The following is a 27,478-nucleotide window of genomic DNA, read 5'->3' as shown; positions in this document are numbered from 1 at the left end:
GGCTATTTTAATAGAGCTTTTTTATAGTCCAAAGGGAAAATAATTTTTTTTCCACTTACACCCCTAGAATAAATTTAATGAGAAAACCTCGGGGAAAATAAAGCATGGTTGTATCATGAATGGGGCAGAACTGACTTTCTATAATACATTATTTTGGGGTTTTAGTGCCCATTTCTTCCTGCTTTCCCTAGCATTTGGGCTTTGAAATCTCCATTGGTATTGGTCTCAGAAATGTTTGAATAAATGAAGAAGAAATGATCTAATCACAAGATGAGCAAATTTTTATCAATCAAGTGAAGCTGGATGCTCACTCTATACCAAGTACAGAAATTAACAGAGTAGGATATTTTTAAGGAGTTCACAGTCCTGTTAGAGTAAACAAAATATAACTGAGTGTGGTATGTTGAGCTGCAGATCATATACAAGATATAGAAGCAGCATAGGAATGGAAGTGATTAATTCTCTTGGAAAAATCAAAGAAGGAATCCTAGGGGAGGTGATGCCTGAGACAGTTTTAGCTGAACCCAGGAGTCACTGAGCAAGTAAGGGGACCAAAAAGGCATTCTGGGCAGATAAAACAACAGTGTGGAGGTCTGAAACAGCTTACCACACTTGAGAATTTATAAGCTGTTGTTATAATTGGAGTATAAACTGTGAGAGGAAGTAGGAGAACAGAAAAATAGAAAATGAAATGAAAAACCATTCACTATTAGTCAGGAGTTCTCAAAAGAAGTGGGCAGCCAGTGCCTGGAGAGGAGGACAGAATCACTCAGAAGGGGCACTTTGTGAACCACGCTTTCATCCCTTCCCCATCCTCTGGAATGTCAGCACTACTGGGAGCTTGCCGTATCTTTCAGGTGTGTTTGGGTAAAGAGTTTGAGAACTACTGACGCAGGCAATATGGCGTCAGTAAGGTGTTAAGAAGGGTATGACATCAGATTTGCGTTTTAGAACATTCCCTTTGATAACAATTTGAAGGGTCCTTGAAGGACTGGGGAGAGGACAGGTCTGGGCTTGGGAGAAGCCCTTTAAAAAGCTGTTGCAATAGATACTGAAACAAGATCATGTAGATCTGGCTACTAAGTGGCAGTGAAGAAAAGTCAAGAACTATATGAGAAATGGAATTGATCAAGCTTAGCAAGTGATTGGATATGTAAGGTGCTAGAGAAGAAAGAAAGGAGGTAGTCTTTATTGTTCTTAGCATTTTGACAAAGAACTGTTTGGGAAGGAAGTCGATGCTATTTACTAATACAGTATGAGGTTCCCCCTTTAGCTGGTGATTTTGGTCTTTGTTCTCTGTGACCATGAATATTTGAGAGTTGCTGGGAAGACAAGAGTAATTTCCTGAGTAGCTCCTGGTTGTGTCACTCTGAGACATGGAAATAAGGACCACGGTTTGCTCTGTCTAGGAGCTCCAATATTGTTCATGCCACGATGCTTCTCTAAGGTGTATTATTAGTGTTAGAAACATATTAATGTACTCTAATTTTTGTTTCCATGCTTTTTAGAATTCATTCAGAGGGCAGCCTTGTGGATGGCCCCGAAGCAAGCCTGATGGAACAGGACAGAACCAACCATGTTGAGGGCAACAGACTAAGTCCATTCCTGATACCATCTCCTTCTCCTGTTTGCCAGACAGAACCTCTGGCTATAAAGCTCCAGAATGGAAGCCCATTAACTGAGAGACCTTATTCAGCAGTAAATGGAGACACCAAGTGGCAGTCTTTCAAAAGTTACTATGGAATACCCCACATGAAGGGAAGCCAGAACAGTCGTGTGAGTCTAGACTTTGTACAAGAAGGTAGAGGGTATTCCAGATGTTTGCAGAATGGAGGGATAAAACGCACAGTTAGTGAACCGTCTCTCTTTGGGCTCCATCAGAACAAGAAACTGAAACAAGACCAAAAGGCTAATGGAGAAAGAATGAACTTTGGGGAAAGCCAAGAAAGAAATCCAGTCAAAGGCAGCAGTCAACCAAACGTCTCCGATGTGAGTGAGAAGAGAGAACCTGTGAGCTCTGTAGCCCAGGAAAATGAAGTGACAGGTCTCACCAGTTTTCCAGCACATAACTGCAGTGGGTCTGAAAATCCAGAGCTTCAGGTTCTGAGTGAGCAGGAGGGGAGAGATGTTAACTACCATGACAAGAATATTGTATTACTTCTTAAAAACACGGCAGTGCTAATGCCTAATGGTGCTACAGTTTCTGCCTCTTCCATGGAAAACACACACGGTGAACTCCTGGAAAAAACACTGTCTCAATATTATCCGGATTGTGTTTCCATTGCGGTGCAGAAAACCACATCTCACATACATGCCATTAACAGTCAGGCTACTCATGAGTTGTCCTGTGAGATCACTCACCCATCGCATACCTCAGGGCAGATCAATTTCCCACAGACCTCGAACTCTGAGCTGCCTCCAGAGCCAGCCGCAGTGGTGACCGAGGCCTGTGATGCTGACGGTGTCAGTAAACCGGCTGCAGTGCTGGCTACCTGTCCCTTTCAGAAACCAGAACAGCAAAATGCAGTTTTTGAGATCTGCCCAGCTCCGGCAGAAAATGGTAACATCCCAGGAACCACACAGCTAGCATCTGGTGAAGAACTCTGTTCAGGTTCCAGCAGCAATTTACAGGCTCCTGGTGGCAGCTCTGAACGGTATTTAAAGCAAAGTGAAATAAATGGTGCTTACTTCAAGCAAAGCTCAGTGTTCACTAAGGATTCCTTTTCTGCCACTACCACACCACCACCACCATCACAACTGCTTCTTTCTCCCCCTCCTCCTCTCCCACCGTTTCCTCAGCTTCCTTCAGAAGGAAAAAGCACTCTGAATGATGGAGTTTTGGAAGAACACCATCACTACCCCAACCAAAGTAACACAACTCTTTTAAGGGCAGTGAAAATAGAGGGTCAGCCTGAGGCACCACCATCCCAGAGTCCTACTCCATCCACACACATATCCAGCTCCTCTCTGATGCTTCCAGAAAGGCCTCAGAATAATTGTGTTAACAAGAATGACATATGGACTCCAGGGACAATGACCGTTCCATCGTGTTCTGAGAAAACAAGACAAGTGTCAGAACATCTCAAGCATAACCCACCAGTTCCTGGTAGCAGAGGAGATCCACAGGACCACTGCCAGCCGATGACGGGACACAAAGAGCAAGAGATCCTCAAGGGTCGAGGTGAAGAACAAACACGAGACCCTGTGCTCCCAACACAGTCCTATCTGAAACCGGGATGGATTGAATTGAAGGTCCCTCGCTATCATCAAGCAGAGTCCCATCCAAAATGTAATGAGACATCCCTGCGGTCAATTCTTCAGTATCAGTCCAACGCCTCCAATCAAATGACCTCCAAACAATACACTGGAAATTCCAACACGCCTGGGGGCCTCCCAGGGCAGGCTTATATCCAGAAAATAATGCAACCAGAGCAGAGGCCACAAAGGTACCAAGTTGAGATGAATCAAGGGCAGTCTCAAGGTACAGTGGACCAGCCTCTCCACTTCCAAAAACCCTCACTCCAGGTGCACTTCTCCAAAACAGACCCTTCACCTGAATCTCACAGGCAGTCACTGTGTGCCCCAAGATTTCATATTCAGCAAAGACCAGAATTCCAAAGTGAGGAACTCATGGCCCCAACATTAAAACAACACTTAAATCAACAGGCTTCAGAGACTGAGCCATTCTCAAACTCACACCTTCTGCATAAGCCTCAGAAGCAGGCAGCACAAACACAACCATCCCAGAAGTCACCCCTCTCTCAAAGCCAGCAACAGCAGCAAACATTACAGATAAAGAATAAAGAACAAATGCCCCAGACTTTTTCACATCCCCAAGGCAACAGTGATCAGCAAAGAGAAGGATCATTCTTCAGCCAGGTTAAAGTAGAAGACTGCTTTCGTGGTGAAAATCAATATTCGAAATCAAATGAGTTCCAGACTCGTAGTACCCAAATGGGACTGGAGCAAGTACAGAATATGAAGAGTAGAAATTCCCCCTACGGTCAGATCTTGAAATCAAATGCAAGCAAAGTGCAGATTTCTTGTTTGAACAAGACACACCTCGTTCCAGAGAATAAAGAACAGGCTATACATTCTGAACTCTTTGCAGGAAACAAGACCCAAAACTTGCATCACATGCAGTACTTTCCAAATAATGTGACCCCAAAGCAAGACATTCTTCACAGGTGCTTCCAAGAACAAGAACAGAAACCTCAGCAAGCTTCAGCTCCACAGGGACACAAAAGCAGAAACCAAGATGTGTCTGCTCAACAAGCTGCACAACTCGCTCAGCAAAGGTACCTGGTGCAAACCCAAGCAAACGCGTTCCCTGTGCCCAGTCACGTGGGAAGTCACATTCAGACCCCGCCCCAGAAGGACATTCAAAAGCACGCTGCTCTAAGGTGGCACCTCTTGCAGAAGCAAGAACAGCAGCAAATACAGCAACTCCAAACAGAGTCTGGCCACAATCAGATGCACAGGCCAATTAAGGTCGAACCTGGGTCCAAGCCCCAAGCCTGTATGCGCCCTATGTCAGCACAGCCAGAAAACAAAACATGGAAAAAGATGCCAAAGCAAGAGATTCCACCTCCAAGCTGCGATAATGTGCAACAAAAGAGCATCCTTGAGACCATGGAGCAGCATCTGAAGCAATTTCAGGTCAAATCATTATTTGACCATAAGGCTCTTACTCTTAAATCACAGAAGCAAGTAAAAGTTGAAATGTCCGGGCCAGTCACGGTTTTAACTACACAAACCCCTGCTGCAGAACTTGAGAGCCACACCCCAGCTTTAGAGCAGCAAGCAACGCCTTCTTCAGAAAAGACACCAACCAAAAGAACAGCTGGTTCTGTTCTCAATAATTTTTTAGAGTCACCTTCCAAATTACTAGATACTCCAATAAAAAATTTATTGGATACACCTGTCAAGACCCAGTATGATTTCCCATCGTGCAGATGTGTAGGTAAGTGCCAGAAATGTACTGAGACACATGGTGTTTATCCAGAATTAGGGAATTTATCTTCAGATATGGGATTTTTCTTTCTTTTTTAAAATCTTGAGCCTGGCAGCAATTTGCGAAGGCTCATAAAAACCCAAAGCTTACATTTCTTGTCTTTGAGTTACCGATGCTTGTGCTGTGCTAGAGAGAACTTCACTTACATTCAGTTTTTCCAAAAAATTAAAACAATTGTACATGCTCATTATTCCTCTCCATTCAAATCCTTTAAAATATAAAGGTATCTGTTTTAGACTAATCAATTTACTTAACTCTTTGTGTACCATCTCCTGGAGAGACAGCCAGGCAGTAAAAAAGATCTGTTAAAATGACAAAACTGCCTGCCATCTGCAAACAAATGTAAAAGAGAGCTTTTAATACTTTTTCTAATTCAAGGTCGAATGTATTAGTCATTTTAGAAGATTAACTTCTAGACAGGGGGAGGTTATCATCTTCTGTCTTGGTGAGTCGGGGGAAACTGTAATGCTAAAGTTCTGAATACTCAAAGTTTTGCCTTTTCTCCATTTATACACTTGAAATATTGTGTAATTTATATTTATTTTGATAAGTTTCTTCTTTTTGATAGAAAATATGGTATTTCCCTTTCTTTTTTTTAAACAAGCACCTTTTTGTTAAAATTCAAGATACGTGCTAGGTCTGTTGGAATAGGGCAACTTTTTGCTGATGGCCAGAGATCTACATGAGAAGATCTTAACTATAGCCACTCAGCTTGGATACAGTAGAAGACATTTGTAAAAGCCAGTGTTAAACTCATGTGGCTGATGGTCCACACACTCCGTGGTATTCCTCTTACAACAGGACAGCCCACATTGTAGAGAAGGATGGAGGGAGGGGCCGTACTGCCCCTTTGTGTGTGGCTAATACTGTCGCCTCACTGGGCTAACGTGCCACACACAGTATTAGGTAAGTTTCACTCATCTTCACTCCCTTCTGTCACCCTAACCCTTGTTTCCCACCTGTCATCTCTGATAGTTTATAAGAGCTTCTTCCTTTTCTCTGACCCTCTCTCCAGTATACCTTCTCATTGTAAGTTGTTCTAAAGGACATATAAATAATGGGTCTGGATTCAGTGTTCTTACTTTCAAAACAGAGTAATTAAATGTTGTGGGGAAATAAGAGGGAAAAAAAATATCTTGACAATAAACTGAACAGTATCCTGGGGTGAGACAGGACAGGACATTTTCTTTTTAATCTTTTAACATCCAAATAGCAGGCAGGCTTCTAGTAAGCTATAATTTTTTTTCAGTTTAAAAAACTGGATCATAGTTGATATTACATATAATATATTTAATTCCCTCAGTGTTTTTTTTCTGTCTAGTTCCACTTACGTGGTTTAAAATAATTCTTTATCCCATATCTGAAATGGAATATAATATATTTTTATCCAACAGGCAGCATGTACATATACTTAATTATTTGGCACATTTTTTAATAGATTAGTCCATTCATTTTAAAGAAAAAAAATGTTTAAAGTCACATTTAGGGCCCTTAATGTGTAGTTGGGGGATAAGCTTTGTGGATGTAGCCTTTATATTTAGTATAATTGAGGTCTAAAATAATAATCTTCTATTATCTCAACAGAGCAAATTATTGAAAAAGATGAAGGTCCTTTTTATACCCATCTAGGAGCAGGTCCTAATGTGGCAGCTATTAGAGAAATCATGGAAGAAAGGTAATTAACGCAAAGGCACAGGGCAGATTAACGTTTATCCTTTTGTATATGTCAGAATTTTTCCAGCTTTCACATACAAAGCAGTAAACAACTGTAAACTGAGTAATTATTAGGAGGCTTAGCTATTCCAGGGTTGCCAACACTACACACTGCAATTCACCAGAGAGTCACAATATTTGACAGGACTAATAGTCTGCGAGCTGGCACAGGCTGCCCACTCTGAGATGGATGCCAGAAAACCCAGGCACAAACAAGAACCAGCCAGCCAGCCTGCCAGGCACAAGGGTGCTGGCACAGGCTGCAAAGAGAAGCCCTGCTCTGGCTTCCCCATCTGATGATAAAGTGTCCAAAAGTAAAGCAGGGAAAGGTGGTCTAAGAAGGGAACCACTAAGTTACACTCACCTACAGCAGGTGAATTGTAACTACGTTGTAAATGAGTAGTTATCTCTGAGGAGGTTGGCCATGAGTGTGAGCAGAGGGCAAGAGTGATATACTGAATAGAAATAGAGATCAATTCCATTTATAGCTGCATTTTTTTTCCTTACTGTCAATCACAGGTATGCAAGTATTTACCCGAATCTACACAGTTTCTCCTGCATGTAGAAGACTCTTATGAGTGAGATAATCAATACAGAGAGAGACTTTCATATAGGGACCCACAGCTCCGAGCTGTTACTACGTTAGGGGGCCTTTTCTTTGAGAGGTAGGCAGTGTTATCATTAAAATACGTTAGGAGACATTCTGGGCAGCAGGGACATATTCTATCTATATCATTCTTGCCCCATTTCCAAATTATTCATTTCTAAATTAGCACACAGAAATTCGCTGAATAATCATCTAGTAGCCTGGCAGAAATAGTGAATTTCCCTAAGTGCCTTTTTTTATTAGCAAACAGTAAGTAGTGCCTTGGCCATAAGGGAAAATATAATCTATTTCTAGAATTATCGTATATTTTCAAAATTGCTGGATACCAGTTATTTGCCAGCCTTTAAAAAAAATGAGAGATTCTTAGATGAACAGTGTTAACTAAAATCAATTATGATTCCCCAAGTTTTAAAACAGCTAAATTTAGTAAAGGACAAATCAAATAATATATATCTTAGAAGACTGAATTTAACAAACTTTAAAAAGTTTTGTGCTTTATGAAATTATGTATAAAAATCAGCTTTCCTAGCTCATTAAAATTATCAGTGTATTTTGATACTGAAGAAATACAAGGCTTAAAGTTTATTATCCAGTTTGCTTGGCTTAGATCTATTTTTTTTTTTTTAAACTATTCATTTCTCAGGATGTGGTCATAGAATAAAATGATATTCAAATGTTCAATATTTTGGTTGCCTTAGATTCATTTGCTAATTTTGTGTGTGTGTGTGTGTGTGTTTCTGTGGATTTCTTTAAGGTTTGGACAGAAGGGTAAAGCTATTAGGATTGAAAGAGTCATCTATACTGGTAAAGAAGGCAAAAGTTCTCAGGGATGTCCTATTGCTAAATGGGTAAGTGTGGATTGACAAGCCTTTGGTCTTCAGTCTTGGGCTTTTTAATTCTTAATCTAACCCTGAGAGTGGGGTTACCCAGATCAGAGAGTCATTTATGCTAGTTTAAAGGAATATTGCTTATATTTATCAAGTGTTATCTCTTAAGAAAAGCAGATTTGTTTTAAAAAAATCATGTGCAAACTGTATTTAATTGAAAGAATTTAATGGTGAGGAAGAGGTCCATTCAAGTGCCTGCTAAAAGTATAATTCTCATGGCATGTGAGGAAGAGGTCCCTAATCTTTTAAACACCTGCAGTTAATCTTTATACTGTCATTTATGAAGACCTTAAACTTTATCGAAAAGACCTGCCTGTCTTCCATCTAGCTCTGGCTTTAAGGCAGGGAGCATTGCCCCCATTGCACTGGGTAGAGTCTCATCCACACTGAGTGCTTTCGCGTCCCTCGCGGTTCTGACCCTAGGGGGAGCCCCCAGTCTGCAGAAGGGGCAGCAAAGGGCAAGTTGCAGGTGCTGGTAAAGGTCGCCCTAATTGTGACCCAGAAGTGAGAAAATGTACAGACATCAATCAATGCTCTCATCGGCTGCAAGTGACCCTTGTTTTGTTTTGGTTGGGGTGGGGGGTGTTGGGGTGGAATGGTGACCCGAGCAGGTGGTCCGCAGAAGCTGCAGCGAGGAGAAGCTACTGTGTCTGGTGCGGGAGCGAGCTGGCCACACCTGTGAAGCTGCGGTGATTGTGATTCTCATCCTGGTGTGGGAAGGAATCCCACTCTCTCTGGCTGACAAACTCTACTCCGAGCTTACCGAGACGCTGAGGAAATATGGCACGCTCACCAACCGTCGGTGTGCCCTGAATGAGGAGTAAGTGAAGCCCGGGCTTCCCCGTCTCTTTCCACTGAGAGGAAAGCCTATTTGTTGGTTTGAGGGCGGAGAGTTGAACCTGCAGTTTTACATTTACAAAATAGAGATCCAAATGCCTGCTTCACAGTCATGCAGTAGGAACTTGTGTTTGCTAACTTGGAAAATCTGAGGCCATTTCATTTACTCATACTTTGTACCTTCAGACAGTGTAGCCATTAGCTAGAAGCAGTTTGCTGCAAAGTCTGAGTGTCTGTACCCAAAAACTCATAAACTTGAAAATATTCGAATGTCCCCTTGCTACAAGTGTCAACTGTGTTGTGTGCCTAGCCACCATGTTAGTAAGTATTGACACGACTTCTGTGTTGCAGTATCTGAAAAAGAAGGTAAGTTTGGTGAGAAACTTGAGGATTCCCAGGTCAAAGACCTTACTATATATGTAGCGAACGTAAAAATACAAGGCTTGTAGAAGTTCTACGAGAAACAGACTGATTTTGACTTCATTTCAATCTTGTTCATTATTTCCATAATAATAATCAAAATTGCTTCCATTTTTACTGCTAGTAAATAATCAAGAAATTAGTGGCTGTGGCTAGGCATTATTTCCCAGGAATATAACAGTTTGGAATAGGAGAGCAAGGGTATGCAGCTGAATATATTTAGTACAACCAAGTGCTGTGTTTGTTTTGTCTGTGTTTTTTGCTTTTTAACCATCCATTTGTAGGAAGTTTAAATCTTCACTTGGATAAAGCTTAATTTTTAATTTTTCTTCTGCTGTGCTATTCCTATAATCATTAAAAGAATAGAGGAAAATTCACAGTGCTGCACTGAAATCCTACGTAGCTATTTTACTCACAGTGGGTACTAAAATAATTTCACACTTCTTCCTTTAGTCTCCTTTCTTCTGCATCCACCAAATACAAAATAGTTCACTGAGCTTATGGAGTTATGCTGCTGACTGCAACAACCCCTGGCTAACCAAATTTGTTCTTTTCTGACAATTACTCTAACCAGTGTGGTTTTGCTACGTATTAACATAGGTTCTCCCTCTGGGTCATTGGCGGGTAGGGGTGGGGAGCTGCAAGTCAACTACAAATAATCAATTTAGGGAAGTTACTTTTCCTACATGAAAGTGTGACTTGGCTTTCTGTGATAGTTAGGGTCCCCAGATTTCATGATGTGTACTCATAGCCGTAAATCCACTTTCACAAATATGTTGGGGGATTCAGTTTACCCTAATTTTCCTTGTTTCTTCTTCTAAAAATGTATTTGGATGCCTTTAATCAGAAAGAAAATGAAAGTTAAGGCACCTTGAGCTGATGTTGGTGATAGCGTTTTTCTTAGGAATTCAGTGACACTGCCTTGTTTTTGTAAAGCAGACTTCCTCTTAGACTTGATGGCTGGAACTTGTAAACCACTGAAGAACTTCTTGTGAAAATGACAGTTGTTGTTTTATTTAAATTTCTTGAAGTTTTGTGCATAGTCTATTTCACATTCTTTGTAATTGATTTAATTTTTACTATTACGTACATCTCTGATGTTTTTCCCTTGAAACCTTCTGATTCCTAGAAATGCTGTTGTCTGAAACAGAATTTCTTTCTCTACATCAGATTCCATGTTAAGAACTTTCCTAAATTATGTTATTTTGTATTTGGAAACCACGAACAATGACTGAGCTAAAGTCTGCGAAAAATTCTAATTTGTTTAACTGGTCTAAATAGGAGGCAAGTACAAAGCTATTAAAAGACGTGCTTTAAATAAGCATTTTAAAGGCCAATCTTTATACTTTTCCTTAACTTTGTCTAGAATTTCGAGATAAAGATGAGTAGTTGTTAGATGAAATTTTAATTTTGGGCTACTCATACATAGAGCAATCCTCCAAAAATAAAACAAAACAAAAAATATACTTGATACATGGTTCAAATAGACACTTCACCAATGGCATAGAGACTTGACTCAGATATAGCTTTTGAAGTTTCTTCTACACCATAAAATAAATTTTATGTCTGACAAAAGTCAAAATTATGTTTTGCCAAGAATGGAAGATAATCTCAAACTGGGGCTGCTGACTCAGTTTAATGTTTAAAGCTATGTGATGCTCATCACTGAGTTATAAATCCCTGTGCCCACATGTGCCATAACCACTGACTGGGAGTCCAGAAAAGAACTCCTGAGAGCATCTTTCAGTGGGAAGGTCAAAAATGGATTTTTACATTTTCTTTGAGCCACACCAGCTGTTTCTCTATTAAAGATTTCCCTTTGAGATTTCCATTTGATGACTAAGGCTAACCAATGTTTATTTGGCAAGTAAGAGTTGTGGGAGTGTATTTGTCGTTATATAGAGTCAAAGCCAGAAATGCCTCTGCCATGCTAGGTAATACTAAGCATTTTTTTTTAATATTTTTAATTTTTAAAAATTGAAGTACAGTCAGTTACAATGTATCAGTTTCTGATGTGCAGCACAATGTCCCAGTCGTGCATATATATACGTATTTTCACACTTTTTTTCATTAAAAGTTATTATAAGGTATTGAATAGAGTTCCCTGTGCTGTACAGAAGAAACATTTTTTAATCTATTTTTATATATAGTGGCTAACATTTGCAATCTCAAACTCCCAAATTTATCCCTTCCTACCCACTTTCCCTGGTAACCATAAGATTGTTCACTATGTCTGCAAGTCTGTTTCTGTTTTGTAGATGAGTTCGTAAGTGTCCTTTTTTAAATTTTTAAAATTTTTTTTGGATTCCACATATGAGTGATATCATATGGTATTTTTCTTTCTCTTTCTGGCTTACTTCACTTAGAATGGCATTCTCCAGGAACATCCATGTTGCTGCAGATGGCTTTATTTTATTCTTTTTTATGGCTGAGTAGTATTCCATTGTATAAATATACCACAGCTTCTTTATCCAGTCATCTGTCGATGGACATTTAGGTTGCTTCCATGTCTTGGCTATTGTATACCATGCTGCTATGAACATTGGGGTGTATCTATTCAAGTTAGAGTTCTCTCTGGATATATACCTAGAAGTGGGATTGCTGGATCTTATGTTGTTTGTTTTTAGTTTTTGTTTTTTTTTTTAGATTATTCCATTTTACTGAAACTATATAGATTTTTTTTTACATTTTTTATTGATTCATAATCATTTTACAGTGTTGTGTCAAATTCCAGTGTTCAGCATGTTCAGCACAATTTTTCAGTCATTCATGGACATATACACACTCATTGTCACATTTTTTTCTCTGTGATTTATCATAACATTTTGTGTATATTTCCCTGTGCTATACAGTGTAATCTTGTTTATCTATTCTACAATTTTGAAATCCCAGTCTATCCCTTCCCACCCTCTACCGCCCCCCGTAACCACAAGTCTGTATTCTCTGTCCATGAGTCTATTTCTGTCCTGTATTTATGCTTTGTTTTTGTTTGTTTTTGTTTTTTAGATTCCACATATGAGCGATCTTATATGGTATTTTTCTTTCTCTTTCTGGCTTACTTCACTTAGAATGACATTCTCCAGGAACATCCATGTTGCTGCAGATGGCTTTATTTTATTCTTTTTTATGGCTGAGTAGTATTCCACTGTATAAATATACCACAGCTTCTTTATCCAGTCATCTGTCGATGGACATTTAGGTTGCTTCCATGTCTTGGCTATTGTATACCATGCTGCTATGAACATTGGGGTGTATCTATTCAAGTTAGAGTTCTCTCTGGATATATACCTAGAAGTGGGATTGCTGGATCTTATGTTAAGTTTGTTTTTAGTTTTTTGAGGACTCCCCATAACATTTTCTATAATGGCTGCACCAAACAACATTCCTACCAGCAGTGTAGGAGGGTTCTGTTTTCTTCACACCCTCTTCAGCATTTATCATTCATGGACTTTTGAATACCTCATTATAGTTTTGATTTGCATTTCTCTGATAATTAGTGATATAGAGCATTTTTTCATGTGCCTATTGGTCATTCATATGTCTTCATTGGACAATTGCTTGTTTAGGTCTTCTGCCCATTTTTAGATTGGGTTGTTTTTTTCTTAAGTTGTATGAGCTGTTTATATATTCTGGAAATTAAGCCTTTGTCAGTTGCATCATTTGCAAGTATTTTCTCCCATTCCATAGGTTGTCATTTTGTTTTGCTTATGGTTTCCTTTGCCGTGCAAAAGCTTGTAAGTTTAATTAGGTCCCATTTGTTTATTTTTGCTTTTATTTCTATTGCCTGGGTAGACTGCCCTAGGAGAACATTGCTAAGATTTATGTCAGAGAATGTTTTTTGCCTATGTTTTCTTCTAGGTGATTTATCGTGTCTTGTCTTATATGTAAGCCTTTAAGCCATTTGGAGTTTATTTTTGTGTATGATGTGAGAGAATGTTCTAACTTCATTGATTTACATGCTGCTGTCCAGTTTTCCCACACCACTTGCTGAAGAGGCTCTTTTCTCCATTTATATTCTTGCCTCCTTTGTCAAAGATAAATTGACCATAGGTCTGTGGGTTTATTTCTGGGCTCTCTATCTGTTCCATTGAGTCATGTATCTGTTTTTATGCCAATACCATGATGTTTTGATTACTGTAGCTCTGTAGTATTGTCTGAAGTCCGGGAGGGTTATTCTTCCACCTTCATTCTTTTTCTTCAGTATTGCTTTAGCAATTCTAGGTCTTTTGGGATTCCATATAAATATTAAGATTATTTGTTCTAGTTGTGAAATATGTCCTTGGTAATTTGATAGGGATTGCATTAAATCTATATATTGCCTTTGGCAATATGGCCATTTTAACAATATTGATTCTTCCAATCCAAGAGCATGGGATATCTTTCCATTTTTTAAAGTCATCTTTAATTTCCTTAATCAGTGTTTTGTAGTTCTCCATGTATAAGTCTTTCACCTCCTTGATCAGATTTATTCCTAAGTATTTTATTCTTTTGGATGCAATTTTAAACAAAATTGTTTCTTTACTTTGTTTTCCTACTAATTCATTGTCCTTGTAAAGAAATGCCACTGATTTCTGTATGTTAATCTTGTATGCTGCTACCTTGCTAAATTCTTTTATCAGCTCTAGTAGTTTTTGTGTGGAGCTTTTAGGTTTTTCTGTAGTATCATATCACCCACATATAGTGACAATTTTACTGCTTCTCTTCCAATTTGGATCCCTTTTATCTCTTTCTTGCCTGATTGCTATAGCCAGGACTTCCAAGACTATGTTGAATAGAAGTGGTGAGAGTGGGCATCCTTGTCTTGTTCCAGATTTCAGTGGGAAGCCTTTCAGTTTTTCACCGTTGAGTATTATACTGGCTGTGGGCTTATCATAAATAGCTTTTATAATGTTGAGATATGTTCCCTCTATACCCACTTAAGAGTTTTTATCATAAATGGGTGTTGAATTTTATCAAGTGCTTTTTCTACATCTGTTAAGATGATCATGTGATTTTTGTCCTTTCTTTATGTGGTGTATCACATCGATTGATTTGCATATGTTGAACCCTCCTTGTGTTCCTAGGATGAATGGTGTATGATCTTTTTTATGTGCTGTTGGATTGTTTGCTAGTATTTTGTTGAGGATTTTTGCATCTATGTTCATCAGTGATATTGGCCTGTAATTTTCTTTTTTGGTAGTGTTTTTGTCTGGTTTTGGTATCAGAGTGTTGGTGGCTTCAAAGAATGAGTTTGGGAGTACTCCTTCCTTTTCAGTCTATTGGAAGAGTTTGAGAAGGACTGGTATGAGTTCTTCTTTGTATGTATCTCATTTAGTTCTGTTGGCCAAAGACAGCTGTGCACAGATCCGAGCCTCGGAGGTTCCCTCTCCATCCCTGCTGACCTTTCCGTTGGAGAGGGGGAGTCCCAGTGTAAGAGAGCTACTCTTTCTTTGCCGCTTCTCCCTGCGAGACAGGTCCTGCACTAATTTCCTTTTTCTTCTTTTTTTTTTTTCCTCCCACCAGATTTGTGAGGAATTTTGTTTTTTTAAAGAACACAATGTTCTGTCAAAGTTCAGCAGGTGTTCTGAGTGAATGAGTGGGTCTGTGGATGCCTCTCTTGGTGTATTCGTGGGACAGGGTGACCTAAGAGCATCCTTCTACTCCATCTTGGCTGCTTGGTTAATACTAAACTTTTAAAGAAACTTTATATTATAAAAATTTTTCAAATACATAAATGGAGGAGTGCAGAATAATGAATCTCCATGGACCCATCATGCAGCTTCACTATTTATCAACATCTTATCAGTACTATTCCATATATTCCCCCATCCCCACTTCCTACTCCCACCAATGTTTTAAAGCAAAACACAGATACTGTATCATCTCCCCTGTGTTCACTTCAGTGTATATCTATAACAGACAATGTCACCATGACTAGGTTTTATTTAAAAGGTCCTTATCATTTATCTCAAATTTGGCACTGGTTTTTATTTTCATCTTTTAATATTTATTTAATTGAAGTATAGTTGATTTATAATATGTTCATTTCTGGTGTACAGCAGAGTGATTTACTTATATACATTCCTTTTCATATTCTTTCTCAAAATGTTACTACAAGTTATTGAATATAGTTCCCTATGCTGTACAGTAGGTCCTTGTTGCTTATCTATTTTATATATAGTAGTTAGTATCTACAAATTCTGAACTCCTAATTTATCCCTCCCCATCCTGTTGCCCTCACCTTGTAACCATAAGTTTGTTTTCTATGTCTGTGAATCAGTCTGTTTTGTAAATAAGGTCATTTGTGTCCCCTTTTTCTTTTTCTTTTTTTCAGATTCCATATATAATACATATATCATATGGTATTTTTCTCTTTCTGGCTTACTTAGTATGATGATCTCCAGGTCCATCCATGTTGCTGCAAATGGCATGATTTTATTCTTTATGGCTGAGTGGTATTCCATTGTGTGTATGATGTACAACTTCTTTATCCAGTCATCTGTCAATGGACATTTAGGTTGTTTACATATCTTAGTTTTTGTCAGTAGTTCTGTGAACATTGGGGTACATGTATCTCTTTTCTTGTGGTTTGATGACTAGAGAAGTTCCTTTAACATTTGTTGTAAAGCTGGTTTGGTGGTGCTGAATTCTTTTAGCTTTTGTTTATTTGTGAAGCTTTTAATTTCTCCATCAAATATGAATGAGACCCTTGATGGAGTATTCTTGGTTGTAAATTTTTCCCTTTCATAACTTTAAATATATCATGCCACTCCCTTCTGGCCTGAAGAATTTCTGCTGAAAAATCAGCTGATAACCTTATGGGAGTTCGCTTGTGTGTTATTTGTTGCTTTTCTCTTGCTGATTTTAATATTTTCTCCTTATCCTTAATTTTTTGTCAATTTGATGACTGTGTGCCTTGGTGTGTTCCTCTTTGGTTTGATCTCTGTGTTTCCTGGACTTGGATGACTGTTTCCATTCCCAAGTTAGGGAAGTTTTCAGTTATTTTCTCTTCAAATATTTTCTCAGGTCTTTTCTCTCTCTTCACTTTCTGGGACCCCTATAATGTGAATATTAGTGCACTTAATGTTGTCCCAGAGTTCTCTTAAACTATCCTCATTTCTTTTCATTCTTTTTTCTGTTCTGCAGTAGTGATTTCCACTAATCTGTCCTCTAGCTCACTAATCCATTCGTCTGCCTCATTTGTTCTATTCTTGGTTCCTTCTAGTATTACTCATTTCAGTAATTTTATTCTTCAACTCTGGGTATTCTTTATATTTTCCAACTCTTTGCTAAAAACTCCCCCTCTGCATCTGTACTCCTTCTGAGTTCTCTGAACATCTTCATCATTACTCTAAATTTTTTCTTGGATAGATTGTCTATCTCCTCATTACTTGTTTCTTCTGAATTATCTTGTGCCTTGGCCTGGAAGATACTCCTCTGCTACCTCATATTATCTGTCTTTCTATATGTAATTTTAGGTAGGTTAGCTATGTTTCTCAACCTCGGAGAAGTGGCCCTCTGTGGGTGTAGTTGTATGTGTCCCAGCAGTACACGCCTATCTTGGCACCCAAGGGCCAGGGTCCAGCCGTCCCGGGGTAGAGTCTGGCTTGCATTTGTGGATTCCTTCCACAGGCTTTGGGATTATTGTTTTCTTACTTCTGGTATCTGCCCCCTGGTGGATGAGGCTGGACTAGAGGCTTTTGCAAGTTTCCTGGCAGGAGGAGCCTTTCCCTCCTACTGCTGAGTGGAGCTTCATCCTGGTCCTCTGGTGGGCAGGGCCCTGTCTAGTGGCCTGTCGAGAGGAACAGGAAGTGTGAGGAAGTCTGCTAATGGGTAGGTCTGCATTCCCACCCAGTGTTTTGTTTGGCCTGAGGCTTCCCAGCCCTTAGGCCTACAGGCTGTTGGGTGGGGCTTGGGGGCTAATGACCCAAGCAAGATGTCAGCCTCCAGGAAAGCTTATATAGATAAACACTCCCCAAATGCCAGCCACCAGCTTTTATGTCCCCAGGGTGAACCATAGCCGCCCCCTACCTCTCCTGGGTACCTTCCAAAACCAGCAGGCAGGTATGGCCCAGGTTCCTATGAGACAACTGCCTCTGCCCTTGGACCTGGCATGAGCAAGATTCTACGTGTGCTTCACAAGAGAAAGAAATCTGTTTCCCCTCGTCCTGTGGGGCTCCTGGAGTTCAGCCTCGCTGACCTTCAAAACCAGATGTCTTGGGGGTCTCCTCCTCCCAATGCTGGATCCCTGGGCTGGGGAGGCTGACATGGGGCTCAGAGCTCTCACTCCTCTCACTTAATTATTCTTCAGCTTGTGAGTCGCCTGCCTGAGGGGTATGGGGCCCAACTGTATCGCGAGCACGCCCCTCCTACCGTCCTGCTGTGGTTCTCTCATTGTTTCCAGTTGAAGATCTGTTTTTGCTAGGTTCCAGTCTTTTTTCTGATGGTTGTTCAGCAGTCAGTTGTGGTTTTGTTGTAGTTGCAAGGAGAGACAAGCTCGTGGTCCTACTACTCTGCCATCTTGACTGGAAATCCTGGTAGTGATTTTTAAATATCATTTAATGTTCAGACCATATTCTAATTCCCTAATTGGATCTTGTTTCTAAAACAAACAAACAAAAAAAGACCAACAACAACAACAAAACCCAAAACAAAAGTAAAAGGATATTGAGAAAAAGAAAGTCCATACCTTGCATTTGATTGAGGTTTTTGAGTAGAAGCTTTGAGTAGGTCCCACCCAGTTCATGCCTATTGTCTAGCATAATTATTGACAGAATTTCCTTTAATTCTCAAAAAGTGTCCCAGTTTGGAAGATAAAGTATATGATTCACAAGCTTTTATTTTATAATAGTTTCCCTTCTCTTTTTTATGAATTTATTTGTTAAGGAGACTATGATTTGCTTTGTAAAATTTCCCACATTCTGGATTTGGCTGTGCACAGTTGTTTAACTTCCTCTATCACCAATATCTTCTGTACATTGGTAATTAGAGACTTATGAAGTATATATATATATATCCATGTGTACATACATAAAGTGGTGATAAAATGTATATATACTTCATAACTGGCAAAAGACTTCGTAAGTGGTGATGAAATCATCTTAGTTCTTCAGATCCATGAGGAGGGACATAATAGCTGCTTTGTTCCATTTATAGTAATGTTAAGAGTGTTCAATTCAGGAGTCATTAGCTTGATCCATCCATCATAAAGTTTCCCAGAAAACTTTTACCTAATGGCTTAGCACATCCATTGATGATTATTGCCCTTTTGCATTATTTTATGAGAGTCTGCAAATTGATAATTTTCTTATTTTTATTGTTGTATAAGTTTATGTTATATATTTAAATTTATTTAGCTAGTTTTTCTATACTTGCATAAGTTTGAATAGCTGATCTAATTTTTAGCTTAAATTTTTTTTAACAGTTAGAAATCCATATGGTAACTCAGTGGTAGAGTGTTTTAATATATTTTTATTGAAGTATAGTCAGTGTACAGTGTTGTGTCAAATTCTGGTGTACAGCATAATTCTTGAGTCATACATGAACATACATCTATTCATTTTCATATTCTTTTCCACCATAGGTTACTACAAGATATTGAATATAGTTCCCTGTGCTATATAGTATAAACTTATTATCTATTTTATGTATATTAGTATCTGCAAATCTAGAACTCCCAACTTATCCCTTCCCCCCTCCCCCCTTGTAACCATAAGTTTGTTTTCTATGTCTGTGAATCTGTTTCTGTTTTGTAGATTGTTTGTTTGTCTTTTTTTTTTTTTCAGATTCCACATATAAGTGATATCACATAGTATTTTTCTTTCTCTTTCTGGCTTACTTCACTTAGAATGACTTTCTCCAGACCCATCCATGTTGCTGCAAATGGCATTATTTTATTAATTTTATGGCTGAGTAGTATTCCATTGTATAAATATACCACAGCTTCTTTATCCAGTCATTTGTCGATGGACATTTAGGTTGTTTCCATGTCCTGGCTGTTGTAAATACTGCTACTCTGAACAGTGGGGTGCATGTGTCTTTTGAATTAAGATTCCCTCTGGATACATGCCCAGAAGTGGGGATTGTTGGATCATATGGTAAGTCTGTTTTTAGTTTTTTGAGGAATCTCCATACTGTTTTCCGTAACAGCTGCACCAAACTACATTCCTACCAAGTGTAGGAGGGCTCCCTTTTCTCTACAGCCTATCCAACATTTATTGTTTGTGGACTTTTGAGTGATGGCCATTCTGACTGGTGTGAGGTGAGAATATTTTTAAAAATCTGTTGTATAGGTGAATATTTTTAGTATAATTTCTCTGATTCATTGTTTAACCATTAGCCAAATTCTCAGCCATGTTAAAATGAGGCTGCAATATGAAAATTCTAACGATATTTGAAAGTCCCCTATAGAAATAAAAGTGCCTTTTGGTAGCCAATTCATGTAGGAAATCATCTTGAAGTTACTTTGTTATGCAGGGATTTAAAAATTTTTTTCTAGATATAATACACATATCATAAAATTCACCCTTTTATAGTATATAGTGCAGTGGATAACTATATTCAGAGTTGCACAACGTTTTCATGACTCCCAGAAGGAAACCTCATAGTCATTAGGCAGTCACTTTCCTTTCTCCTCCCCTCATAAGTGGCAACCACCAATCAACTTTCTGTCTCTATAGATTGCTTCTTCTGGACATTTCATATTAATGGAATCATACAACGTTTAACCTGTCTGTCTGGCCTCTTTCAGTTCTCTTGGATATATATCTAGGAGTGACATTGTTAGTCAGATGGTAACTATGTTTAACTTTTTGAGGAACTGCCAAACTGTTTTCCAGAGAAGCTGTAACATTTTTCATTCCTACCAGTGATATATGGAGATCCCGATGTCTCCACATTCTCACCAAAACTAGTTGTCTGCCTTTTTTATTATCATCCTTCCAGTGGGTATAATATGTATCTTGCGGTTTTGATTTTGCATTTCTGTAATGAGTAAATATGTTAGGCATTATGTCATGTACTACTAGCTATTCATATATCTTCTTTGAAGAAATCCTTACTTAAATGTTTGCTCATTTTTAAAGTATGTTAGTTGTTTTTTGAGTTGTAAGAGTTCTTTATATATTATGGATACTAGAACTTATCAGATATATGGTTTACAGACATTTGGTTTATAGACATTTTCTTTTATTCTGAGGTTGTCTCTCCATTTGATGATATCCTTGAAACAAAAGTTTTCAATTTTGATGAAATCAAGTTGATCTGTCTTTTTTTTTTTGATCTGTCTTTTTGATTGACTATACTTTTAGTGTTATATCTAAGAAATCATTGCCTAATCCAATGGTTTGGAAGATTTACACAGTGATTTTTACCCCTACTCCCAAGTATTTATTATAGTTTTAGGTCTTAAATTTCAGTCTTTGATTACTGTTGTCCCAGGACTATTTGTTAGAGAGACTATTTTTTCCACATTGAATGTTCTTGTCATCCTTGTTGAAAATTAATTGACAAAGATGTACGAGTCATTTCAGGACATATCTATCCTTATGCCAATACTACATGGTGTTGATTACTGTAGTTGTGGTAAGTTTTGAAATTGGGATGTGTAAGTAAGTCCTCCAACTGTTTTTCTTTTACAAGATTGTTTCAGCTACTCTGGGTCCTTTTCATGTCCCGTGAATTTTAGGATCACCTTATCAATTTCCCCAGCTGGGATTCTGACAGAGGTTCTGTTGAATCAGTCAATCAATTAGGAAATATTGACATCTTAATATTCAGTCTTCCAATTTATTAACACAGGATGTCTTTACATTTCTTTAGGTTTTTAATTTCTTTCAATGATGTTTTATAGTTTTCAGTGTACAAGTCCTATACCACTTTTGTTAAATTTCTTAGTATTTTATTTTTCATGCTGTTTTAAGTGGAATTATTTTTATTTCATTTTTGGATTGTTCATTACTAGCATATATTTACACAGTTGGTTTTTATGTATTAATCTTGTATCCTACAAACTTATTTAACTAGTTTATTAGTGTTAAACTTTTTTGGTGGATTTCTACATACAAAATCATGTCATCTACAAATAGTTTAATTTCTTCCTTCCCAATCTGTGTGTCCTTATTTTTTTTTCTTTTGCATAACTTCCCTGGCTAGAACCTACAGTAGATACTGAGCAGAATTGGCAAGAGCAAACATCTGTCTTGTCCCTCATTTTAGGGGGAAAACTTTCAGTTTTTCAGCATTAAGCATGATGCTAAATGTAGGGTTTCTTGTAAATGCTCCTTGTCCAGTTGAAGAAAACATTTTCTGTTCCTTGGTTGAGTATCTTTATCATGAAAGGGTGCTTGATTTTTTTCAAATGCTTTTTCTGCATCTAATAAGATGATTGTGTGCTTCTTGGCCCTTATTGTGTTAGCATGGTGTATCATATTGATTGACTTTTGTATATGGGACCAGCATTGCATTTCTGGAAAAATCTTACTCGACCGTAGTGTATACTTTTTTCTATATGTTGCTGAATTCCATTTGCTAGTATATTATTGAAGATTTTTTCATCTACATTGATAAGGGATATTGGCCTAGAATTTTACTGTAGTATCTTTGTTTTTGGTTTCCGGATAATTGCCTTATGGAATGCATTGAGAAGGGTTTCCTGTTCTATTTTTGAGGAGAATTTGTAAAGGATTGGGGCTAATTTAAATGTTCATTAGAATTCACCAGCAAAATCATTTACTCCTGGGCTTATCTTTGTAGGAAGTTTTTTGATTACTGTTTAAGTCTTTTTATTTGTAATATGTCAGATTGTCAGTTTCAGTTAATTTGTGCTTTCTAGGAATTTGTCCATTTCATATAATTTATATAACTTGTTGATACCATTTTTTATCATATTCCCTTATAATGCTTTTCATAAGGTCATTAGTAATGTCCTCTTTTTCACTTCTAATTTTAAATACTTTGAGTCTCTTCTCTTTTTCGGGATCAGTCTAATTAGTTTTGTCCAAGACCCCAGGCAGCCAGTGTTCAATAACTGTCCCCAACTATTTTCAACAAACACTTCCAGTGGGGAAAATGCTATACACAATAGGTGAACTCCCAGTGAAATCAGATGAAGAAAGCCTTGCTCGTGGGGTCTTCTAGGGAACTACCAAACAGGTAAAATATGGACACTTCCTGGGAATGGGGCTTTGGAGGGTATCTAACCTAAACCCTCCAGTGGTTGCCAGCCTACTGATGTTCATCCTAAATGTGGGCTGTTGGTTTTCAAGGCTGTTGTGGAGTTCTGGGGACACTAGGAACAGGGCAAGTTAAAGCACTGTAAAGCTTAGTTTCTTACCAAAAGTTCACTGCTTTTCTTGAATAAATGCTTCCTGGAATGCTGCAAGCCTTTTTATCAATTTTCAGATTTCTGAAAAGTTGATCTTGACAATATTTACCAGGATTCTTACTGCTTTTATGGAGGAGAGAATTTTCAGAGATCCTTATTTTGCCATTTTTGCTAACATCTATAAAATTATAATTTCTAATTGTAACATTCCTTCTGCATTTATTAGATGAAATTCCTTAAACAATTTTCCTTATCAACTGTTGGTTACCATTAAATATAGTTTGTAAACAAGTGACAGAATAATGCATGGTAAGTATCTTTAGTTGTGAAATTTCAAAATAGTGATTTGGTGCCTTAGTAACCATCCAAAAATAATCAGTTAGCTTATTCTTTCTTTTTGCTCTCATTAAAAAAAACGTGATGGATTTTAATCTATATTCATTTCAGTGAGAAATGATACTTAGAGATCACAGTCTGTGTCCAGATGTTCTCATTGCTACAAAGATACTGTTACTTTAAGGTGTTTTCAGTGGGCAGACATAGGAAGTAATTTTTTTTTAGAAAGAAAATTTGAGCTTTTTAAATCATTATCATGAGTTCATATGGTTATTTCCTATTCATAGGATTATAGGATCTTTACTTTTACGCTGAAATTCTTGACATTAACAGTGATTTCTTCATGTCACAATGTCCATAAGTAATTTCAAAATAATATCATTACTACTAAGAGATCAGGAGAGCAATTCATAAGCAAAATGAGAATTTAGCAAAGAGATAGAAAATACCAAACAAATTATGGGGTTGAAGAATATAAATAAGCTGAAAAATTCACTAGAGGGATTCAACAGCAGACTACATCAAGTGGAAAAAAGGACTGGTGTACAACTCAAAGATAGGACAGTGGAACTCATTCAAGAAGAGGAACAAAAAGGAAAAAGAATAAAAAAGAGTGAAGATAGTTTGAAGGATTTATCGGACACCATAAGAGGACCAACATATACATTATAGGGGTCCTAAAAGGAGAAGAAAGAAAAAGAGATAGAAGGCTTACTCAAGAAATAATGGCTGAAAAATATCTCAAGACAAACATACCAACATTTCTAGGATGCAGCAAACCAGTTCTAAGAGGAAACCACATAGTGATAAATACCTATGCTAAGAGAAAAGAATGCTCTCTCTTAAACAACCTAACTTCACACCTCAAGGAACCTGACAAAGAACAAACTAAGCCCAAAGTTACTAGAAGGAAGGAAATAACAAAGATCAAAGTGGAAATAAATGAAATACAGACTTAACAGACAATAGGAAAAAAAAAACGAATGAAACTGAGAACATTTTTTTGTAAAATATAAAACAGGCAAACCTTTAGCTACACTTACCAGAAGGAGAGAGAAAAGAAATAAAATTACAAATGAAAGGAAAGGTATAACAACTGATACCACATAAATACAAATACTATGAATAATTATACACCAACAACCTAGAAGAAATAGATAAATTCCTAGAAACGTACAGCTTACCAAGGCTGTCATGAAGAAACAGAAAATATGAACAGACCAACTGCTAGTAAGGAGATTGAATCAGTAATCAAAAACCTCACAAAAAAGTTCATCACCAGGTGGCTTCAACAGTGAATTCTACCAAACAGTTAAGATGAATTACTACCAGTCCTTCTCAAACTCTTCCAAAGAATTGAAGAGAAAGGATCACTTCCAAACTCATTTTATGAGGCCAGCGTTACTCCAATTAAAAAAAAAAATCAGACAAGGACACTACAAGAAAAGAAAATTACCAGCCAGTATTCCTGATGAACATAGCATTCTTTACAGTACCTAAGATGTGGAGACAACCTAAGTGTCCATCAATGGATGAACGGATAAAGTTGTGGCATGTGTACACACACACACACACAGAGGAATGTTATTCAGCTTTTGAAAAAGAAAATTCTCCCATTTTCAACAATATGGATAAACCTGGAGGGTATTATGCTAAGCGATATAAACCAGATAGAGAAAGGCAAATACTGCATGGTATCACTCATACCTGGAATCAAAAACAACCAAAAGTCAAACTCATGAAAGAGTAGAAAAATATTTGTGAGAGGCTGGGGGGAACGGGTGAGGGAAATAGGGAGAAGTTAATAAAAGAGAATAATCTTTCAGTTATAAAATGAGTACGATCTGAGGATCTGATGTATAACATGGTGACTATGGTTGATGACACCTCACTGTGTAATTGAAATTTGCTGAAAGAGTAGAACTTAAATGTTCTTTGCAAGAAAGAAAAGATAAATATGTGAGGTGGTGATGTGTTAATTAACTTGATGGGAGAATCCTTTCATAATTTATGCTTATATAAGATCATCACATTGTTTACTTTAAATAAATATTTTATTTGTCAATTATACCTCAATAAAGCTGGAAAAAATACCTACTGAATATAATTTTCTTAGTAAGGTGTTTCATCAGGGTTTGTTTTTGGTTTCTTTGCTTTTGTCTGTTTATTGCCCTTAGGATATAACTGATTTGGGCCATAAAGTCGTAACACTGTGTTTTAGCCAAAAGCTAGAAAGCACTCAAATGCTCATCAATGATGGAATGCTTAATTTGCGGCATATTCATACAATAAAAAACTATGCTCAGTGAGTAAATACATTAATAAATTACAGCTACATGCAACATTGTGGATGGATATGCCAAACAGTGCTGAAGAAAAGCAAGGCACAGGCTTATACCAGTTAATCACATGTAAGTGGTATGTATGTTATGTATTTGTGTGTGTGTATATAGTTTTGCCTGTTTTTATGTAGCATACTATATAGTATTAAAATACTCAAAACTATATATATATATAGCTGTATATGTGTACTATACATGGTATAAAAATAGGAAAAACTATATACACACATACATATATGTACACATAGCTATAGTATACAAGTAGGCAAATCTATATATATATACACACATGAAGACTAAATTCAGTAGGTTTATAGTATATTATATATAGTATTAAAAACAGGAGATATACATACACATACATATACACACGATATTCAGAGTAGGTATATAGTATATATTTTAGTTTTGCCTATTTTTATACTATATAATCTATTTCAATAGAAGTTACTGTCAGAGGGGCAATGCCTGGAAGGAAATATAAGATGGTAATCTGGGGTGCAAGTATTTATGTTTTGTTTCTTAGTTTGAATGCTATTCAGGTATGTTTCACTTGTGAGCACTTGCAGGCTATAAAATTCTGTGTACTTTTCTGTGTGTGTATTATACTACAGTGAAAACTTTGTTTAAATCGTGTTTTAAAATCAATTGGAATAGTTTTTTTCTGATGTGATTGTGGCACAGCTTAACATATAGTTAGACTTCTTTTAAAACTAATCTGCACTCGTTTTTGAAAGCAGACACTCAGTCTGTGAGATCGATAGCCTAGGCAATGCTGTCCATAGTCACGAACTTCGTTCTTTGATTTCTCAGGAGAACCTGTGCCTGCCAGGGGCTGGACCCAGAGACCTGTGGTGCCTCCTTTTCTTTTGGTTGTTCATGGAGCATGTACTACAATGGATGTAAGTTTGCCAGAAGCAAGATCCCAAGAAAATTTAAGCTGCTTGGGGATGACCCAAAAGAGGTTTGTTTACTTCCTGATATATAATTTGTTTCTTTTTCGTGGAGAATTGATGAGCACAGTGAACAATATGATATAACTCTGTTAAACTCTTGTTAACAGAGAGAATTTCATCTGAGAGATGAACCAGCAAAATTTTGGCTAAATTATGTGCGTCTATAACAATTTCATGAAATTAGCATAGTAACAACCATGGGATACCAAAGTAATAAAGTTTGAGCAACATAAACTCTTTATACCTATGGCCTTTCCTCTTCATTCTTTATCATTAATGTTAATTCTAGAGTTTCACATAGCTGTCCCCTCAGTATTAAAACTAAATGTTAAAACCTTGGTGTTAAAACTTTCATCTTTTGAACCTGAATTATAGAAGTCATGTTCATGACTGCCGCATTTATAAAAGACCATTTCTAGTCATATTTTCACACCATGAGGTTAGATGGTTTAATGTTACTATAATGAATGCATTCAAGTAACTAGAACATTTAGATTTTCATATCACTGATTTCTCATTTAAGTCACTGGTTTTTGTCCTTTCTCTAAGATAAATATTTCTCAAAATAACTTGCGGATTGGTATCAAATTTAATAAGTTTAGGGTAGCATGTATTCTAGAGTATGCTAATTTTCGATAATCAGAAAACCTCAGTATATTTAGCATTTAAATATGGTCAAGTTTTTAGTGAATCTATATAGCTTATAATTTCTTTCAAATTTTAAATGCAATTGAAATATAGTTAGACTGTGGATATAATAATAATTAAATGTCCCTCTAATTGAACAAAACTGTTAACCTTAGTATTTGTGACTATAATAATAAGCAGTTTAATAAAGTGCAAAAGTTCAAGTCATGATATAATTTTTTATAGGAGCATAATATTTTAATAAACTGTATTAATGTACTAGATGTCCTCTTTTCATAAGAAAAAGCCCCAAATATGTAATAAACCTAATAGCAATTTTGCATGCTGTGCTCCACTTAAGTTTTTCACAGTGGAGAGATTATTTTCACCACTACTTCATAAATGTTTATCACTCTAACCAGGTTTCATGTAAACC

General features: G+C 37.3%; 1 protein-coding gene and 1 long non-coding RNA gene across 4 annotated transcripts in view; one reads left to right on the top strand and one right to left on the bottom strand.

The window, feature by feature from the left end:
* The window catches only part of TET2 (tet methylcytosine dioxygenase 2), a 119,496-nt gene that overhangs the window by 72,086 nt on the left and 19,932 nt on the right, over nucleotides 1-27,478 (top strand). For 2 of the 3 annotated variants that reach the window (XM_006216167.4, XM_072939418.1), the window contains exons 3-7: nucleotides 1,509-4,963; nucleotides 6,599-6,689; nucleotides 8,089-8,182; nucleotides 8,833-9,041; nucleotides 26,273-26,423. In XM_006216167.4, coding sequence (XP_006216229.2) covers nucleotides 1,555-4,963; nucleotides 6,599-6,689; nucleotides 8,089-8,182; nucleotides 8,833-9,041; nucleotides 26,273-26,423 — 3,954 coding nt within the window. In that variant the 5' untranslated portion in view covers nucleotides 1,509-1,554. Of the gene's footprint in view, nucleotides 1-1,508; nucleotides 5,591-6,134; nucleotides 6,690-8,088; nucleotides 8,183-8,832; nucleotides 9,042-26,272; nucleotides 26,424-27,478 lie in introns of those variants that run through there. The other variant, XR_012059790.1, reaches the window with a different exon arrangement.
* LOC140686191 (uncharacterized) lies at nucleotides 12,095-22,900 on the bottom strand. The gene is made up of 3 exons (XR_012059807.1): nucleotides 22,791-22,900; nucleotides 17,831-17,991; nucleotides 12,095-17,249 (listed from the first exon to the last, which is right to left on the bottom strand). It is a non-coding gene; the product is annotated as an uncharacterized lncRNA (long non-coding RNA).

This window comes from Vicugna pacos, chromosome 2, assembly GCF_048564905.1.
Source record: "Vicugna pacos chromosome 2, VicPac4, whole genome shotgun sequence".
In the NCBI taxonomy this organism is placed as follows: Eukaryota; Metazoa; Chordata; class Mammalia; order Artiodactyla; family Camelidae; genus Vicugna; species Vicugna pacos.
This window is presented reverse-complemented; position numbering and strand designations above follow the sequence as displayed.